Source organism: Zootoca vivipara, chromosome 14 (assembly GCF_965207765.1).
Source record: "Zootoca vivipara chromosome 14, rZooViv2.hap1.1, whole genome shotgun sequence".
Classification (NCBI taxonomy): Eukaryota; Metazoa; Chordata; class Lepidosauria; order Squamata; family Lacertidae; genus Zootoca; species Zootoca vivipara.
This window is the reverse complement of record NC_142597.1, coordinates 1,811,441-1,832,266: the sequence shown is the minus strand read 5'-3', so window position 1 is coordinate 1,832,266 and position 20,826 is coordinate 1,811,441. Positions and strand designations below refer to the sequence as shown.

The 20,826-nt window shown below is 45.8% G+C and overlaps 1 protein-coding gene and 1 pseudogene across 2 annotated transcripts in view; one reads left to right on the top strand and one right to left on the bottom strand.

The window, feature by feature from the left end:
• Positions 1–20,826, bottom strand: part of ADAM9 (ADAM metallopeptidase domain 9) — a 95,909-nt gene that overhangs the window by 23,509 nt on the left and 51,574 nt on the right. The window contains exons 9-14 of the mRNA XM_035139116.3: positions 18,566–18,735; positions 13,072–13,153; positions 12,390–12,523; positions 7,525–7,696; positions 2,701–2,793; positions 146–341 (exon numbers count right to left, since the gene is read on the bottom strand). Of these exons, the coding sequence (XP_034995007.2) occupies positions 146–341; positions 2,701–2,793; positions 7,525–7,696; positions 12,390–12,523; positions 13,072–13,153; positions 18,566–18,735 (847 nt within the window). The remainder of the gene's footprint in view (positions 1–145; positions 342–2,700; positions 2,794–7,524; positions 7,697–12,389; positions 12,524–13,071; positions 13,154–18,565; positions 18,736–20,826) is intronic.
• LOC148683459 (uncharacterized) lies at positions 3,526–7,385 on the top strand (annotated as a pseudogene). Its single transcript, XR_015947047.1, has 2 exons — positions 3,526–5,192; positions 7,377–7,385. The product of XR_015947047.1 is annotated as an uncharacterized LOC148683459 (transcript).

Here is a 20,826-nt window from a genome sequence, read left to right as displayed (position 1 = left end):
AAGCAACAGAAATTGTCACCCAGAGGCAGTTCCCAATTCCTTAGGCTAATGTCTGCTGGCTGTTCCTTGTGGAGAAGCAAATGGAAGCTGACACAGTTGGGCTGCCCAGGCAGTGTAACGTAACGCAGATCCTCATGCTCCTTACTTGGCCCAAAGATGCCCCGGCACTGGGCATTGTAATACTGGCAGAGCCCGTTGTAGCAGTAAGCCTCGTCTTTGTGGCAAGGGTGCCCGTTCTCAATGGTGACGTCTGGCGGGCAGAACTGTGAAGTTCCATTGCAGAACTCGGGGAGGTCGCACTCACTGGCCCGCTCACGGCACTCTGTGCCTTTGGACAGGAACTACAAAAGGGAGGCAGGAAATGCACCAGCGTCAACCTGCGAATACCCACCGAGGGCAATAAACCAAAACTATCAACAAAGTAGATTCAACCTCCCACTGACTTCACCCCATAATAATCTGGCATTTATACAGCACAGGTCACCTGTCCAAAATATTGTGTTCCACCTCTGTAATCTTTACATCATCCTCTATTATTATTATTATTATCAGGCATTATTATTCCCATATGGCAGATGGAAGCTACCTAAATGCTCTCCTCCTACTCATTTGTTTAAAGAGCTTCTTTTTGTTCTTGGTCTTAATGTTTTTAGCAACGCGCTCCTCAAATAAATTCTTTTTAAGCATTTATGGGACCCTCCTTCCCCCACAATCACTTTAGAAGCTATCCTACCACCTTTAGGGATCTAAGCAGCAATAGTCCCAGTTCAAGTGCTGCCTGTCCCTTTTGTACAGGCCTGGATTGACCCAGAATGTTCCCCAGTGAGAGCTTTCTTCCCCACCCCATTGCCTCATCCACATGCCTCTCTAGCTGACCCTGCAAGGGGAACTGGTAGCATTTCAGAGAAAGCTACCTTGGAGGTCCTGGCTTTCAGCACCATACCTAGCAAACTACATTTGGCTTCCAGGAGCTCACCTCTACATTCCCCCATGTCATTGGTGCCAACATGCATCACAACCACTGACTCCTCCCCAACACTATCTTCCAGGCTCCCTAGGCCATGTGCCATAGGTGCAGCCTTCATGCCAGGCAGGCAGTTCGCCCTGGGGTATCTTCACACACCGAAATATCTAGATTCCTGATGACTGAATCCCCCACTGTCATGCCCCCTGCACTCCTTGGAGATGTATTCTCTGTGAGAGAGGGTAACAGTTTACTGTTCCTCAGGGCAGGACTCTCCTTCCCCAACACCCTTCTTCTTCTTCCTGACAGGAGGGGAGCTATCACCGCAGGAGTGCAACTCTGCTGTAACGCTCACGAAGATGTCAACCACCAGCCACTTTGCCTCTCTGAGCTTCTCCAGGCCGGCCAGCCTGGCCTCAAGGGATCCAATGTGCTGCTGGAGTCCCAGGAGCTCCTTGCACCCCGACACACCCACCACCTCTGTCTCACGGGACAGACAAACCCTCCACATACAAGCACCAGTTAGAAACAAAGCAGGAGATCTGCTCCAAAATGTTCTCAGTAGGCTTGCAATACATCTGGAAAATCCCTGACATGTTTTTATTTTAAGCTCAATAAACAGCTTGTCAAGAAAAGCCTGCTCTGCACAGCTGCCCCACAATCGACGCACACATGACCGTGTCTACGTGTGGTGGCATAAAATAAATAAATAGCTCGAATCAAAGCTGGGAATGGCAGGAGAGGGCTGGAGAGTCCTTGTGGCTCACGAGGAAAGCCTCCCTGGAGCCTGAAGAGGACTTCAGGGAGGGCACGGGAAGCCCCAAAGAGATGCCGCAGGCCTTTGTTTCGGCTGCTCAGCCTGCCTGCCTAATAGCTGGTACGTACCCAGGTGACAAGACCCCCTTTCTCGGCCTTGCTAATGTGGTCCAAAGGAAAGCAGAGCAAGGTATTTGGCACCAACTGGGCTGCAGCAGTTGCCAGTTAGAAACAAAGCAGGAGATCTGCTCCAAAATGTTCTCAGTAGGCTTGCAATACATCTGGAAAATCCCTGACATGTCCTGGTTTTCAGGTTTAAAAATGGCATCAGGGGGAATTTTGCTGAATTGGCAAAATGTCAGGGAAAACCCAGGTGTATGGCAACCAATTTTAGTGGTGTCAGGAATTTTACTTTTTGAAATATGGCAACCCTAGTTTTCAGAGGCAAATAGTAATGAAGGTGGGATCACACACAACTGCCCTGATATCGGCAAGAGCACAAATAATCATGAATGCCCAATGAAATGGATGCCTGGAGGGCCTGAAGTCTACACATGGCTTAGTACTCCTCAGTGTGGCATCAAAGCAGCCAGACCTTTAACAGTGAGTACCTGCAAACTGACACATTTGCATGGCCCTGGTTCATCTTAGTTTTACATACAAACTTGGCCATGTAGTGAGACGTCTAAGATTCAAACTCTGTAGGAATAATTCTTCTCTAACATAATATTTAATTACCATATCCCATTTATTTCAACTCAACTTGTTCTAAGAGAAGCACATTTAGAGTTGCGGACTATTTCTTTATCACATGTCAAGGCTGCAATCCTCAACACACTTACTCAGGAGGAAGCTCCACTGAACTCAGCAGGACTTTCTTCTGAGTAAGCATGTGTAGAATCATGCTGTTAAGATACCCAAGTCCCTGTAAAATATCCTCCTGCAGTTTCTGGCAATAACTTGGGATTGGTGAGTCTTACATGACAGTTGTGACAGCAGTCTCCATAACCACAATCAGCCCCAGGGTGGAGTCGACAAGTTCCTGCCTCACAGCAAGGATCAAACTGGCATTCCTGAAAAGTTAGGAGAGGAAGGGGGAAAACAGGTGAGAAAGGAGGCCACTCTCAGGCATTTCCAACTGGTGCTTTTTTCCTAGAAAAATAGGTGCTGGTATAACATGAAGTAACCATGAAGTCGTTAAAGTAAGTGCCACACTTTTTATCAAAAAGAGAGAGGTCCCAGTAGTGCATACCCCTGAGGACCATCTGAAAAAAGCACTGCCAACGCCATTTTAATCTTAAAACTCAAATGTTGGCCATATGCAGGCGTAATTAACCTTGGACTTGAAACAATTCCTAAACCAGGGATGAGGAACCTGGTCGTGGCTGATGGGAGTAGGAAGTCCTGCAACACATCCATTAAACCATGGGCAGGGGGGACAGGAGCTGCAGCTACATCAAATCCAGTTCAAACCATGGTTAAAGACTGGCCCCAAAACAGGACATAAAACTATGGTTTGAAATGGATTTGCCACAATGGTTTGTATTAATTAATGGTTGTATTAATTATGGTTAAGTGTTGCTCAAGAGGCCCACAGAGGCCTCCGGGACACGGCTGCTGTGAGGGTTTGGGAAGGCCGCTCCCTCATCCAGCCAACTCCATCAGGCCTAGGGGGTGGGGCCCACACTCACACATACTCTGAGCAGCTCTTTGCAGCAAGGGGCGAAAATGATTTTAAATGCTTTAAGTGTTCTTAATTTGCTACACCTTGAATGGTGGTTTTTTATGATATGATATTATTTTATTATTTTTTTTTCTGTTTGGGGTGGGGAGTCGTTTAATTTTAGCATAATTGTTTCTTGCTCTGTTCCTTTTTTATTAATTTGTTAAGTTATTGTAGTTTGTATTTTGCTTTTTAAGGGGAAAGTGTCAGGGCTGCCTGGGAGGGGGCCACAGCCAACAGGATGGCTGGGGCAGGTTCTACAGGGAGGGATGTACTGGGACACCCGATCTCAGTGATCACGGGCAGGAGGAGGAGTTACGCTGAGACCAGACCATGTCATTACCGAGGAGGCAGGTTTAGTCATTGTTTGAGGACTATCCCTGCCTCTGGGTCTGGTCCTGACCGGACGGATACTGGAATCAGCAAGGGAAACCCACATGACCTGAAAGTGTTGCTGTGTAAGCCAGGTCAATGATCCATAAGACCACTGCCATCCATGACCTGAATGTGGATGGCGGATTTGACTTGGAATGTGTGACAGAGACTTGGTTGGAGGAAGCAGATGGGCCTGTTTTAGCTGCTGCCTGTCCACCAGGTTTCTCTTACGCACAGCAACCCAGGCCTTGTGGGTGGGCAGGGGGGGTTGCAGTGATTTTTAGGAAGTCATTAGTTTGCACCAAGCATCCTATTAGGAAGACCCAGTTTTCTGAGTGCATGTTCTGGAAGTTGGGCAATAGGGGCAGTACAAGATTCCTTCTGGTGTACCGACCTCCCCGCTGCACCAAGGATTCCCTGCCCGAGCTGCTTCAGGTCCTGTCGGATGTTCTCCTGGAGACACCTAGTTTGGTTGTCTTTGGGGATTTTAACATCTATACCAACATGACCTCACAAGGGGCCGCTTGGGACTTCGTTGAAAGCATGGCCTCCATGGGGCTGTCCCTGAATAAGTTTGGCTAAACTCATAGCCACGGACATGCCTTACACCTGGTGTTCACCTCTAGTAACGGGGGTGATCTGACACTAAGTAAAAGTGAAACAAAAGAAGTGCCATGGTCAGATCACTTCCTGGTACAACTGGACTTCTCCGTGACCCTTCCCCTCTGCAGGGAGGTAGGACCGATTTGGATGGTCCGCCCCCACCACTTAATGGATCCAAATGGTTTCCAGCCAGCGGTAGGGGATGCTTTATCCCATGTTGATGGACTTTCAGCTGATTCCCTGGTAACCCGTTGGAAGATGGAGTTAACCAGGGCTATTGACTGTCTGGCTCCGAAGCGCCCTCTCTGACTGCATGGAGCCTGGACAGCCCCATGGTTTTCCCCGGAGCCGAGGGCGATGAAACAATTGCTGAGACGGCTAGAGCGCCGGTGGTGGAAAACTCACTTTGAATCAGACCGGACACGGGCTAGAGCTCAACATCAAGCCTACCAAGTGGCGACGGTGACGGCAAAGAAGACTTTCTTCACCGCCTCTATTGTATATGCAGAAAATAGTAGCAGGAGACTCTTTTAGGTGGTTCGTTATCTATCCGAACCACCTTCACCATCGGGGCCTTGTAAAGACCCCAAGATCTCCTGCAATGCTTTTGCAAAGTTTTTTGCAGATAAAGTCGCCCAGATTCGGAAGGAGGTAGACACCACCGTGGGAGCAGGGCCGGGGCGGGAGAATGCTGGAGCTCTGTCTGATCGAGTTGCATAGAATCAATTTCAATCCGTTACCTCCGAGGATGTGGACAGGCTGCTTGGACGAGTGAAACCAACCACCTGTCTCCTTGATCCTTGCCCATCATGGCTTATAAAAGCAAGCCAGGAACGGCTGGGCAATGGGCTTCGCGAGTTGGTGAATGCTTCCCTCTGTGAGGGAGCCTTCCCAGACCCGCTGAAAGAGGCGGTCATTAAACCGATTCTTTAAAAAACATATTTAGAGCCGGCCAATATGGCCAACTATCGCCCAGTCTCAAATCTACCATTCCTGGGCAAGGTGATTGAGCGTGTGGTTGCTGAACAACTCCAGGCACGCCTGGAAGAAGCGGACCATTTGGATCCCTTCCAGTCGGGATTCAGGCCTCATCATGGGACTGAAACTGCCTTGGTCGCACTGGTTGATGATCTCCGGCAGGCTAGAGACAAAGGTAAGAGCTGTTTCCTAGTTCTGCTGGATCTCTCAGCGGCTTTTGACACCATCGACCATAACATCCTTCTGGACCGTCTAGAGGGGTTGGGAGCTGGGGGCACTGTCATACAGTGGTTCCGCTCCTTCCTCCTGGGCCGTGTTCAGAAAGTGGTGGTGGGGGATGAGTGTTCAGAACCCTGGGCCCTCACTTGTGGGGTGCCTCAGGGTTCTGATCTCGCCCCCATGCTTTTTAACCTCTACATGCAGCCGCTGTGAGAGATCATCAGGGGGTTTGGGCTGGGTGTCCATCAGTATGTGGATGATACCCAGCTCTACCTCTCTTTTAAATCGGAACCAGTGAAGGCGGTGAAGGTCCTATGTGAGTGCCTGGAGGCGGTTGGAGGATGGATGGCGGCTAACAGATTGAGATTGAATCCTGACAAGACAGAAGTACTGTTTGTGGGGGACAGGAGGCGGGCAGGTGTGGAGGACTCCCTGGTCCTGAATGGGGTAACTGTGCCCCTGAAGGACCAGGTGCGCAGCCTGGGAGTCATTTTGGACTCACAGCTGTCCATGGAGGCGCAGGTCAACTCTGTGTCCAGGACGGCAGTCTACCAGCTCCATCTGGTACGCAGGCTGAGACCCTACCTGCCCGCGGACTGTCTCGCCAGAGTGGTGCATGTTCTAGTTATCTCTCGCTTGGACTACTGCAATGCGCTCTACGTGTAGCTAGCTTTGAAGCTGACCCGGAAACTAAAATTAATCCAGAATGCGGCAGCTAGACTGGTGACTGGGAGAGGCCGCCGAGATCACATAACACCGGTCCTGAAAGACCTACATTGGCTCCCAGTACGTTTCTGAGCACAATTCAAAGTGTTGGTGCTGACCTTTAAAGCCATAAACGGCCTCGGTCCAGTATACCTGAAGGAGCGTCTCCACCCTCATCATTCTGCCCTGACACTGAGGTCCAGTACCAAGGGCCTTCTGGTGGTTCCCTCGCTACGAGAAACCAAGTTAGAGGGAACCAGGCAGAGGGCCTTCTCAGTAGTGGCACCCACCCTGTTGAATGCCCTCCCACCAGAGGTCAAAGAGAATAACAATTATCAGACCTTTAGAAGGCATCTTAAGGCAGCCCTTTTTAGGGAAGCTTTTAATGTTTGATGGATTTCTGTATTTTAATGTTTTGTTGGAAGCCGCCCAGAGTGGCTGGGGGAACCTGGCCAGATGGGTTGGGGCATAAATAATAATTTATTATTAATTATTATTATTATTATTAATTATTATTATTACTAAACGTCTAGTATGCACCAAGACAAACACACACACCCTGCCCCACTGTGTTGGTGGTATCAGCCCTGTTTAGGGAGGCCTTTAATGTTTAACAGATTACTGTATTTTATTTTTCTGTTGGAAGCCGGCCAGAGTGGCTGGGGAAACCAAGCCAGATGGGCGGGGTATAAATAATAAATTATTATTATCATATATGCCGGTGTATAAGGTGACTGGGCGTATAAGACGACCCCCTACTTTTCCAGTCAAAATATAGAGTTTGGGATATACTCGCCGTAACAAGTATATCCCAAACTCCCAACGCACCCCCCCAAAAAATTTCTGTCTCTCTTCCAGGCACCGAGGCGAGTGGGGGGGGGAGGAGTAAGCGTCTGCTGCTTTCTTTCCATGCAGGGAGGAGGGAGGAAAGCCCTGCGCGTCCCCTCTTCCTGCACGGAAAGAAAGCGCCTGCCGCTTACACAGTTGCCGCATATGGCGTGGATGCGGCTGTGGCCGTTTTTGAGCTCCCCTCACCGTATGCGGCGACCGCAGATCTTATAAGACAACCCCCAACTTTTGAAAAGATTTTCCTGGGTCCAAAAGTCATCTTATACGCCGGAATATACGGTATTATTATTATTATTATTATTATTATTATTATTATTATTATATCATCATCATCACCACACCCATTACTAACCTCTGGTGTTCCGCAATCACATTCCTCTCCAGCATCTACTAGCTTGTTGCCACAGTACGGGATGCTATAGGTTTCCTCAGGCCGGGGGATATTGAGGAGGCAGCTCCCACCCTTGCTCAGAGTTAGCTTTTCAAAGTCTTCCTCGCTACAGCTGCTGAAGTTCCTGGCTCCTCTGCAAGCATGGAATATTAAAAAATAGTCCTTACATTGTGCCATGCAAACTCTAGGGAAGTCTTTGCCAACCTGGTGCCCTCCAGATGTTTCGGCCTAAAGCCACATTCACACACAATATATGTAAAGCACTGTGCTATCACTTTAAACAGTCATGGCTTCTCCCAAAGAATTATGGGAGCTGTAGTTTATGGGTGCTGAGAGTTGTTCAAAGGCCCCCCCAAACCCTCCCCAGAGCTAGAATTCCAAGAGTCGTTTAGCAATCAATCCCTCTTCACAAGGAATCAAAGAACAATCACAAGACTAGGGCAGGTCCTAAAAATATAGCTCTCAGGTGTCAAAGGGCATGAATACAAAGCAAATCAAAATCCAGTTTATACCAGTTTCACCAACAGGGTTCCTGCCTTGGCTCAAGGAATCCTGGGAACTCTAATCCGATAAGGGTGCCAAGAGGCTTCCGGTTGACCACGCCATCTTGCTCAGACGGGGGTCCGCACAGCGGAGCGGACCTCGGCGCTTCAGAGGTGGAGGGAATCGTTCCAGCGAAGCGAAACCTCCTTAAAAGCCCCAAATCGAGCTTTTTGGGGACAGATTTTGCCTGGCGGCGCCAAAAGCGGGCTCTCTCCTCCCCGGATCGGCTTTGTTTAAGCCCCCGAGAGCGAGGAGGTGAACCGCGGCGGACAGGCTGACATTGCTGCTCTGAGAGTGCGAAGCTGCGAGTCTGGGAAGTGGAGGTGGCCAATTCTTCAAAGAACATTCAGCAAATGAATAGACTGTGAGTAATTTGGATTCTTTGGAATGTAAATTAAGGCAACAATTTGGACCTGGGAGAGAGGGGAAAAGAGGAAGCCACCCCCCCCTACGGTAACATAAGAGACAGTAATCAGAAACCCGAAGCCGTAAACAGAAGATTTCAACTTAAAAGGATTCCTCAAAGGCATCAAAGAGAATCTCCCCTAAATGCAGGGTAAAAGGGGAGAGAGACTGTGGTTGTGATTGCCCTGCAGAAAGAAGTTAAGACTAAGAAAGACCTTTCTGTTCCTCGGGAGCCGGCAGCCCAGACAATCCAGTGAGTTGATCAGGATTTATAGTTAAATTCTATTTCTATCTTTATCTCTGGACTTTTTGGAAATTCTTTTTTGGTTTATATACTTTTGAAATGTGAGTTCGAACTTTATTTTTAAGAATGCAGCCAGCTTGTTAAAATGGAGTCGAGAAAATAGACTGCGATTATATTCCACCCCATGTGACAAGTTTTGACCTTGACAGGACTGAACTATGTCAACAAAAAGGTACCCGCCTGAGTTTCAGCGGACTGTTTTGACCTTAATGTGGGAAGCAAGAATAGAACTATGTCAAGAGGAGACACAACGGCAAGTGTTACAGCAACAATTCCAGATGATGATGGCAGAATATGATTTCTTAGAAGATGAAGCTTTTGAAACTGAAGAAGACGAATGTGAGAATGACAATGATGAGGACTGTGATGACTTAACACAAAATGAAGCCCATCACGAAAAAAATGATGATTTTACTCTACAAAAAGTTGGATGGAGTGCCTCCCCTTCGAGGGGGGCACGATTGGACTTACTGGAACTCCAGAATGACCACAGGGAAGAAGGAAAAATTAAGCACAGAAGAGAAGAAGCTCAGGGGTCTGATATGGAGGCCTGGATGGCAAAAGACTGTAAACAGGGGGTGGGGTGAAGGGAAAGTGAAGTTGTGATTGTAAGGATGGGTTAATAGGACTATAACTGGACTGCTGACTATGGAACTTGCTGGATTGGTGGGGTGGAGCCAGTACTCGGGGGGGTGTAAGGTTAGTTTGGGAATAATTATAGGTTTAAAAAGTGAATTGATTCTGGAAAAAGGTGAAAATATGGAGGCCTATAGAGGGGTAAAAATTAGGCACGGGAAGAAAAAATGGGAGTTTGATTTCTCAGTGATTGGACAATAGGCGAAAATGATAATAGTTAGTTTAAAAGTGGTACAAGATATAAAGGTGTATGTTATAAAATATGAACTATGAAACTGTTGAAGATGATAAATAATGGAGGAAAACCGGGGAAGGGGGGAGGGTGGGGAAGCCCACAAAATATGGTTTAACAATTATGAATTTAACAATTATGATGAATTTTTTTTTGTCTTTTTTCCTTTTTGTCTTTTTTTTTCTTCTCTTTTTTCTCTTTTTCTCTTTTTGTATTTTCTTTTTTTTTTTGGTATGACAATAGATGGTTGGATGGATGAACTCCTGCGTACTGCCCTGGTTCACTGGAGCTCCCTGGTGGCAGGGGGGGCTTCGGGGGCAGGGGAGGGGGAGGAGGACAGAAACCCAATCATAAAATGGACCACTTCTGACTGTTCACCTGCGTGGGATACTTCTGTGGCAGGGGAGGACCCATGGAGGGGGGTGGGAAGAAGGTGGAAAAGGTGTATATGTATGTACCATCTTTTGTAATTTGTAAAATCAATAAAAATTATGTTTTTAAAAAAAAAGGGTGCCAAGAATTCCAAAAGAGGTGCTTGGACTCCCATCATATGACTGCAGTTCCCAGAGTTCCCTAGGGAGAAGGGATGGCTATTAAGCCACTTGGAAGGCACAATGGAATGACATTCTAGGGGGAATGTGCAGAACAGACAACAACAACAACAACAACAACAACAACAACAACAACAACAACAACAAAGAATCACAGAGAAGGAACTCTGTTCCATCAGGCTTTCTTTGAACTGTTTCCAGCTGTTCAACCAAACAACCCAGCTGGTTGTTTGAAGGCCTATAACTTTAAAACCTGGTGCCTAAACTTGCTTTCCTTCTCCCCCCCACCCCCACCCCATCCACTCAGAGCTTTTTTTAGTTAAAAGATAGGTAAAAATGTTTGGGGTATTACGAGGACACTTAATTTATGTATAAGATCTGGCATTGCTTATGGGGGGGGGAATCCCAACTCTCATGTGCTTTGGAAGGAAGGGCTCTTGGCTTTAGTTCTTAGTTTTATTATGTTCTTTGTTTTGTTTTTTTATATTGCATTTTTATGCTGTGATCTACAGATGAAGAGCGGTATATACATTTAACAAAAAATACCAATCTGTTTAAAAAGAGAAGATTCTCACTCACGTGGCTGTTTTTTGAAAGGATGAAAGCAGCATGGAAATGTTCCCAAGGCTGAAATTCAGAGGTCCCCATGTTCAGAGGTTGCTCCCCCTTTGTCTCCTGTAGCCTGGGATTACATCCCTCTACTCCAGGGATGGGGAGCCTCAGGCCTCAGGGCCAAACACAACCCTCTGAGCCTCTCTGGGGGGCACCCAGGACTCTTCTATTGCCCCATCTAAATTGTTTTCTAAATTACTTCATCTTAATGTACCTGCCCCGTTTGCAGATGGATATACAGCTTTTTAACGGACAGGAGGCAGCAGGTGAGGTTGGGGAAAATTATATCGAGCAACAATACCATCAATACAGGAGCTCCCCAGGAGTGTGTCCTTTCCCCACTGCTTTTCTCTCTATACACAAATGACTGTACCTCAACTGATCCATCAGTTATGATCTTGAAATTTGCTGATGACACAACAGTTATTGGGCTTATCCAGGAGGAGGATGAATCTGCGTATAGGTGGGAAGCAGACCGTCTTGTTTTGTGGTGCACCAGAAATGATTTGGTACTAAATGCCCAAAAGACAGTTGAAATGGTAACTTATTTCAGAAGGCACTCTTCTGTCCTGCCGCCAATTTCTATCCTTGGTAACATGGTTATAGTAGTAGAGTCCTTTAAGTTCCTGGGCTCTATAATTTCTCAAAAGTTAAATTGGTCAAGCAACATCAATAGTATTATTTAAAAGGTCCACCAGAGGTTGTATTTCCTGCGTCAACTAAGGAAATTTAAATTTCCCCAGGAAGTGTTGATCCAATTTTACAGAAGCATCATTGAAACTGTTCTCTGTAATTCTATTACTGCTTGGTATGCTACACAGCCTCCAAGACAGACAAGAAAAGGCTCCAACGAGCTGTAAGATTTGCAGAAAGGGTAATTGGTGCTAGCTTGCCTACAATAGAGACAATCTATGCTACCAGAGTTAAGATGAGAGCAGAAAGAATTGCAGCGGATCCTTTACATCCCGGACATCATCTGCTAGATTTACTCCCATCTGGACGTCGCTACAGGTCTTCAGATACAAAATCGGCCAGGCACAGGAACAGTTTTCCCCCTTGTGCCATTAAATTGTTAAATTTGTAGATGTGTAGCTGAAGGGGAGGTCAATTATGGGTGGGTTTCTTTGCTTATTTGTATTGTGAGTGGAACAGTGTGTGTATGTTTACATTGCAATGTAGCCGAAACAAATTCCAAGTATGTTGGAAAATGTACTTGGCCAATAATAAATTATTCTTATTCTTCTGGCCACAGGTGCTTCCTAGCCACATCCCATACTGACTCTGCCTGACTGGACCAGGCCCTTGAACCCTGATCATGCCTCTCACTTGCCTGGTTGGAAGCACTGCGCATGCGGAGACCAGGTGAAATTTGCACCCATTGCTCTGCTGACTTTTGCTTCTGGCCCCTCAGGCCCCTGAACCCCCTGGCATCTTTCCCCCCAGAAGATTGCCTGTAAGGGAATGCAGCTGTCCAGTTGGAAGAGGTTCCCCGTAGCTGCTCTGCCCAAAGGCTTCTGCAATAGGTCCAAAGAGAGTTACGTACGATGCTCCAGAGTTCATGATACAGTTTTCTGAACCACAGTCACACTTCCTTTCATCGTCATGGTTCATTCCTAGGTTGTGGCCAAGTTCATGAGCAACGATCGATGAAAACATCTGCACACTGATGGGCCCAAACTAGAAAACAACACAAAAATAACAAGCACACACAACTATGTAATAAAAAGGAGTCCAAAGTTCTGGCTTGGCTTGTTAGAGAAACTATTGCGTAATCACTTAGGGGGAAAGGATCACAAGCCTTTGCTCTCTTCTTGGGTGACTGAAGTAGCAGCACACAAGGAATCAGGCAGAGCAACCCAACGCCAGGCTGGGCAAGGAGTGCCTGGATGAGGCAGAGGTGTTCCCCTGCTCTGCTCTGCCAACTGAGCTGACCTTCCAGCTCCCCCCCCCCCAGATGTGTGGCCTTGGAGGGAGGGGGATGAGCCAGCTTGGGGTCCACAATGGCATTGGGCCCAATTCTCACCCCATGAGCAGCTGTGGTCCTGCAACTCTGCCAAATCCTGGCAGTGGGAGGGGAGAATTTGGAATACGCCCAAACCAAATGCCCCAAAATAAAAAGAATAAACCCAATGAAAATGGAGCACCCAGACCCACTGCAAAGCCCTTTTGCCACAAAGCTAAGTTTCCACTTTTGTTCAGTGGAGGAGCAATGGATCTTGTCTTACCACATTAATGCCTCCGGCGTGGCTCTTGGAGCAGACGGTGCCCACGTAAGCCATCCCTGCTGTGCCACCAAATGCTTTCTTCCTGAAATATACACACAGGGCCATTGGTTTCTGCTGCAAGCAGAACTGTCACCCCCCTTTTAAATTCCAAACAGTAATGCAAGCAGGGGGGGGGCAAGTTCACTTTCAGTGTCTGGGCACTAGCTAAAAGGAGAATCACAAGGGGGAAATGTGGTGGGGAGTTAGGATAAGCAAATAAGTTTAAAATATTCAAGACTAGGAATAGTAATAAACAAACAAACAAACAAACAATGTATATATACTTACATGTGTGTACGTGTATCTATTAGCACCCAATAATAATAATAATAATTTTATTATTTATACCCCACCCATCTGGCTGGGTTTCCTCAGCCACTCTGGGTGGCTTCCAGCATTCTGGATTAGTTGTAGTTTCTGGGTCACCTTCAAAGGTAGCCCCACATAGAGCGCGTTGCAGTAGTCCAAGCAGGAGATAACTAGAGCATGCACCACTCTGAGAGACAGTCTGCAGGCAGGTAGGGTCTCAGCCTGCGTACCAGATGAAGCTGGTGGACAAGTGCCTTGGACACAGAAATGACCTGTGCCTCCATGGACAGCTGTGAGTCCAAAATTACTCCCAGGCTGCGTACCAGGGGCACAGTTACCCCATTCAGGACCAGGGAATAATCCACACCAGCCCGTCGCCTGTCCCCCAAGAATAGTACTTCTGTCTTGTCAAGATTCAACCTCAATCTGTTAGCTGCCATTCATCCTTCAACTGCTTCCAGATACTCACACAGGACCTTCACCACTGTCAGAGGTTCCGATTTGAAGGAGAGGTAGACCCCCTCCTTATGATCTCTCCCAGTGGCTTCATATAGATGTTGAAAAGCATGGGGGAGAGGATGGTACCCTGAGGCACCCCACAAGTGAGAGCCAAGGGCTGTGAACACTCATCCCCCCAACACCATTTCCTGGACATTGCCTAGGAGAAAGGAGCAGAACCACTGTATAACAGTGCCCCTAGCTCCCAACTCCTCAAGACTGTCCAGAAAGATACCATGTTCAATTGGATCAGAGGCCACTAAGAGATCCAGCAGGACCAGGAAACAGCTTTCACTCTGTCCCTGGCCAGCTGCAGATCATTGACCAGCATGACCAAGACGGTTTCAGTCCCATGATGAGGTCTGAATCCTGACTGGAAGGGGTCCAAATGGTCCGCACCTTCAAGGCGTGCCTGGAGTTGTTCAGCAACCACTCGCTCAATCACCTTGCCCAGATAGTTGGCTATATTGGCTGGGTCTAAAGATGTTTTTTTAAGAAGCGGTCGAATAACCACTTCTTTTAGTGGGTCTGGGAAGGCTCCCTCACAGAGAGAAGCATTCACCACCCCGCGAAGCCCATCGCCCAGCCCTTCCCAGCTTGCTTTTATAAGCCAGAATGAGCAAGGAGCAAGGAGACAGGTGGTCGGTTTCACTTGTCCAAGCAGCCTGTCCACATCCTTGGAGGTGACAGATTGAAATTGGTCCCATGCAACTTGACCAGACAGAACTCTAGCACTCTCCCACCCTATCCCTGCTCCCACAGTGGAGTCTACCACCTTCCGAATCTGAGCACCTTTATCTGCAAAAAACTTTGCAAAATCACTGCAGGAGATCTTGGGGTCCTTCCCGGGCCTCAATGGTGAAAGTGGTTCTGTCAGATTGTGAAGCACCTGAAGGAGTCTCCTGCTGCTGTTTTCTGCAGATGCAATAGAGACGGTGAAGAAGGTCCTTATTGCCGTCACTATCACCACTTGGTAGGCTCGACATTGAGCTCTAACCAGTGTTGAGTCCAATTCAGAATGAGTTTTCCACCACTGGTGCACTAGCTCTCAGCTCCGGAGGAAACCAGGGGGCCATCTGGGCTCCATGCAATCAGAAAGGGAGCTTCAGAGCCAGACAGTCAATAGCCCTTGTTATCTCTGCATTCCTTGTTATCTCTGACAGAATTACAAGCCTGGTAGATGAAGGGAACGCTGTGGATATAGCCTATCTTGATTTCAGCAAGGCCTTTGACAAGGTGCCCCATGATATTCTTGTAAAGAAGCTGGTAAAATGTGGGCTACACAATGCTACCATTCAGTGGATTTGTAACTGGGTGACTGACTGAACCCAAAGGGTGCTCATCAATGGTTCCTCTTCATCCTGGAGAGTAGTGACTAGTGGGGTGCCACAGGGTTCTGTCTTGGGCCCAGTCTTATTCAACATCTTTATCAATGACTTGGATGATGGGCTTGAGGGCATCCTGAGCAAGTTTGCAGATGACACCATATTGGGAGGGGTAGCTAATACCCCAAAGGACAGGATCACATTTCAGAATGACCTTAACAGATTAGACAACTGGGCCAAAGCAAACAAGATGAATTTTAACAAGGAGAAATGTAAAGTACTACACTTGGGCAAAAAAAAATGAAAGGCACAAATACAGGATGGGAGACACCTGGCTTGAGAGCAGTACATGTGAAAAGGATCTAGGAGTCTTGGTAGACCACAAACTTGACATGAGTCAACAGTGTGATGCAGCAGCTAAAAAAGCCAATGCAATTCTGGGCTGCATCAATAGGAGTATAGCATCTAGATTAGGCACCCCCAAACTTTGGCTCTCCAGATGTTTTGGACTACAATTCCCATCTTCCCCGACCACTGGTACTATTAGCCAGGGATCATGGGAGTTGTAGGCCAAAACATCTGGAGGGCCGCAGTTTGGGGATGCCTGATCTAGATCAAGGGAAGTAATAGTACCACTGTATTCTGCTCTGGTCAGACCTCACCTGGAATACTGTGTCCAGTTCTGGGCACCACAGTTCAAGAATGGTACTGACAAGCTGGAACGTGTCCAGAGGAGGGCAACCAAAATGGTCAAAGGCCTGGAAAAGATGCCTTATGAGGAACGGCTTAGGGAGCTGGGTATGTTTAGCCTGGAGAAGAGAAGGTTAAGGGGTGATATGATAGCCATGTTCAAATATATAAAAGGATGTTATATAGAGGAGGGAGAAAGGTTGTTTTCTGCTGCTCCAGAGAAGCGGACACGGAGCAATGGATTCAAACTATAAGAAAGAAGATTCCACCTAAACATTAGGAAGAACTTCCTGACAGTAAGAGCTGTTTGGCAGTGGAATTTGCTGCCAAGGAGTGTGGTGGAGTCTCCATCTGTCAGGAATGCTTTGATGGTGTTTCCTGCTTGGCAGGGGGTTGGACTGGATGGCCCTTGTGGTCTCTTCCAACTCTATGATTCTATAATTCCTGTTGTCTTTGGAATGCAATGCTGAATACAAGGCTGTATATTGTCTCCCTGCTTATTTAACTTATATGCAGAATTCATCATGTGAAAGCCTGGACTGGATGAATCCCAAGACGGAATTAAGATTGCCAGAAGAAATATCAACAACCTCAGATATGCAGATGATACCTTGATGGCAGAAAGTGAGGAGGAATTAAAGAACCTTTTTATGAGGGTGAAAGAGGAGAGTGCAAAATATGGTCTGAAGCTCAACATCAAAAAAACCAAGATCATGGCCACGGGTCCCATCACCTCCTGGCAAATTGAAGGGGAAGAAATGGAGGCAGTGAGAGATTTTACTTTCTTGGGCTCCATGATCACTGCAGATGGTGACAGCAGTCATGAAATTAAAAGACGCCTGCTTCTTGGGAGAAAAGAAATGACAATCCTAGACAGCATCTTAAAAAGCAGAGACATCACCTTACCAACAAAGTTCCGTATAGTTAAAGCTATGGTTTTCTCAGTAGTGATGTATGGAAGTGAGAGCTGGACCATAAAGAAGGGTGATCGCCGAAGAACTGTTGCTTTTGAATTATGGTGCTAGAGGAGACTATTGAGAGTCCCATGGACTGCAAGAAGATCAAACCTATCCATTTGAAGGAAATCAGCCCTGAGTGCTCACTGGAAGGACAGATCCTGAAGCTGGGGCTCCAATACTTTGGCCACCTCATGAGAAGAGAAGACTCCCTGGAAAATACCCTGATGTTGGGAAAGATTGAGGGCACTAGGAGAAGGGGACGACAGAGGACAAGATGGTTGGACAGTGTTCTCGAAGCTACGAACATGAGTATGACCAAACTGCGGGAGGCAGTGGAAGACAGGAGTGCCTGGTGTGCTATGGTCCATGGGGTCACGAAGAGTCGGACGCGACAAAATGACTAAACAACCAAAACATCTCTGCATTCCAGCGGGCCACCAGGGAATCAGCTGAAAGGCCATCAACATGGGGTAAGACACCCCCTACCACTCTTTGGAAACCATTTGATTCCATTAAGTGGGGGGAGGGGGTGGACCATCCAAATTCGCCCCACCTTCCTGCGGAGGGGAAGGGTCGCGGAGAGGTCTAGTTGCATCAGAAAGTGACAATGTGGTAACTGGTGGCAATGCAAGAAAAGTTTGAAAAAATGGGATGATATATATAGTGAATTGAAGATGATATTGAAATATTCCTTTAGGAAAGAACCGGAAACATTTCTATTAGGATTATTAAATGAAGAAATAAAAGCAAAAGATATTGATGATGCATGCGACAGCGGCCAGCAGATTACTCATTGCAAAGAATTGGAAGAGTGATAGGATACCAAATAAAGAGGAATGGGTTGTTAAGTTGACAAATTATCAGAATCTGACAATAAAAGCGGGGAGGGTGAAAGGTTTAAAAGAAGAAGTTCTAGGAAAGAATTGGATTATGTTTAAACAATATTTGAAAAAGCAGGTAGAAAAAACCAACCTCTTAGCGGACTTATAAAAGGAACAAAAAAAATGGAAGAAGGAAACATTGAGGGGGAAAGTATGTGTTTGATTCAGAAATATATACAGACCAGGGTAGAGGGTAGACTGGAAGTCACTTTTGGTGAATGGCGGGTGGGGGTGGAAGTGGGGTTTTGTTTTGTAATTCCTTTTATGTGGATATCTATACATGTTTTGTGTGAGTTATACTCATGATTTATTTTTATTATTTAAATATGATTTATATATGATTTGTAATATTATGTATTTTGGGCTTGGGGTTTGGGGTTTCTGTTTGTCTGTTTGTGTGTGTTGGTTTTTGTGTGTGTTATGTTTTTTTTAATGTTTTGTAAAAATGAATTTAAATAAAAGTTTTTTTAAAATGAAAAAAAAACCCAACAAAAACAGAAAGTGACCCGACCATGGCACTTCTTTTGTTTCACCCAAAACTAGCCAAGGGGTAACATGTGCAAAGGTGGGTGCTCCACTGGCGGCTTCATTTTGCACTATTTGCAGCTCCCCAATGAGGTGGCATCCTCACGTACAGCTGACCCATAGCACTGCAGCATTTGATAGTTGACTTTAATTGTGGTTTGTGCCCAAGCATAAGAAGGGGTGGGATAAATATTTGCACAACTTCCACCATCCCCCTCTTCTTGAAGTTTAGGGGAAAGAGTAGGAGGAAAACCCCCACAGATCTTACAGAACAAACTGTGCACTGTCATGTCTTTGGCGCGGGACAAGCTCCTGCTCTCGCCACTGCACAAAGTTGGCAAGAACGTCTCCTGCACCTCCTTCCAGGCGGATCTTGTTTTCCTGAGTCCAGATCTCCAAGCCAACCAACACGATGCGGATGTTCAGTGCTATGTACATCTGGAAAGCAGAGAGAAGAAAGGAACAAGTACCATTACCCCGGCTGGAACCCGATCAGCCATCGCCAAGTGACGCTCCTCCCAAGGGAAACGCAACACACAGACAATCAGAGACAGATTTAATTGTCTTTGACAAAGACCCCCCGATTGCCTTAGCAAATGACACCAGGGTTCATGGACTAATAACCGATGCCCCAGAGGTAGTGGGGGAAATACATCAGGAACCACCCGGGGCTTCAAGTGATAGCCAACCTTCCGACATGCATCTAGACTGACTTTATGCCACAGCTGGGAACCTGGTGCAAAATTCCTCCCTGCAATTGGTATCGTGGAATGTGGCAGGGTGGTTTTCTAAGCTGTGTCTCCCTGATTTCACAAAGTTAATAAGGGCACATGATATAGTTTGTTTACAAGAAACCTGGTCATCACGTGACATCGAACTTGCAGGTTTTAATGCCTTTTCTGTTCCGGCAACCAAAAGCCACAAGAAAGGTAGGCCTTCGGGTGGATTGTTAACCCTAGTGGCTCCCCATATAAAAAGTGAACATATCCTTTTGACAAATGCTAGCTGCAAATTACTAGTAACGAAGATAGTCCTGGAGAGCCAAGAAATGTTATTGTTCAATGTATATATCCCCCCCACTCCCACTGTCATTGCCAAGAACCTACAATGGGATCTTATTACACATATGCTTGAGAATCTGGACTTCATCTGCCTATCATCTTGACTGGAGACTTTATTTTATTTTTTTTAAATAATTTTTATTAATTTTATATATAAACAAATGGGTACATAAAATTTAACCATAGATCACATAACATTATTCATACAAAAAAAATACACACTAAAAATAAAACACTTAAACATTTCATATCATTTTTCAATAGGGACTTCCTCGGAGTCCCCCCCCCCTGCGTTTCTTTTCTAATTTTTTCAGCAAATTCTATATCTTAAACTTAAATCCTTGAAATTTACACTATGCAATATTTACACTATGCAATATACACTTGCATATCTATTTCTCAACTTCTATTCTACAATATTTTTTTAAAATATTGTTGTTGTTGTTTAGTCGTTTAGTCGTGTCCGACTCTTCGTGACCCCATGGACCATAGCATATACTCTACATTTTTTCCAATCCTCTTCCACCGTTTCTTCTCCCTAGTCTCACAGTCTCCCGGTCATCTCAGCAAGCTCCATAAAGTCCATTAATTTTATCTGCCATTCTTCCACTGTTTGGTATCTCCTGTGTCTTCCAGTTCTTAGCTAGTAATATTCTAGCCACTGTTGTGGCGTACAGAAAAAAAGTAACATCTTTCTTGGGGATTTTTATTCCGACTATACCCAAGAGAAAGGATTCTGGTTTCTTAATAAAAGTGTTTTTTAACATTCTCTTTAATTCATTATAAATCTTTTCCCAGAAATCCTTAACTAATGGGCAAGTCCACCACATATGATAAAAGGATCCTTCTGTATTTTTACATTTCCAACATTTATTATCTTGTTTCATTGCATAAATCAGTTAACGGTTGTACCAACCATTCCTTTAAGGTTTTATAATATTAAGCTGTAAGTCCATCCAGTCCTGGTGCCTTGCCTAATTGCATTTGTTTAATTGCACTTTCAATTTCTTGACTTGAAATTGGATGGTTTAGTAGGGCTTTCTTATCGTCTGGGATTTTATGCAATGCATTCTTGTCCAAAAATTATTCTATTTTATCATCGTCTTCTTTTTCTTTTTTTATAAAGCTGTTTATAATATTTTTGAAAACGTTTTCTAATCTCCACAGGGTTTTCAATCCTCTTATCATCTTGTACTAAATTTGGAATTGTAGATTGCTTCCATCTTCTTTTCAATTGCCACGCAAGCAATTTACCACATTTATTTGCCGATTCAAATGTTCTCTGCTTTATCCATTTAATTTTCCATTCGATTTCCTGATTTATCAATTGTGAAAACTGCACCTGCAACGCCTTAATTTCTTTTTGCACTTGCTGATTCTTGGGATTATTCCTTAATTTCTTCTCTTTTTCCTTCAACTGATTTAGAATAATCTCTTTCTTTGCTTCTTGTGCCTTATTCCTTAATGC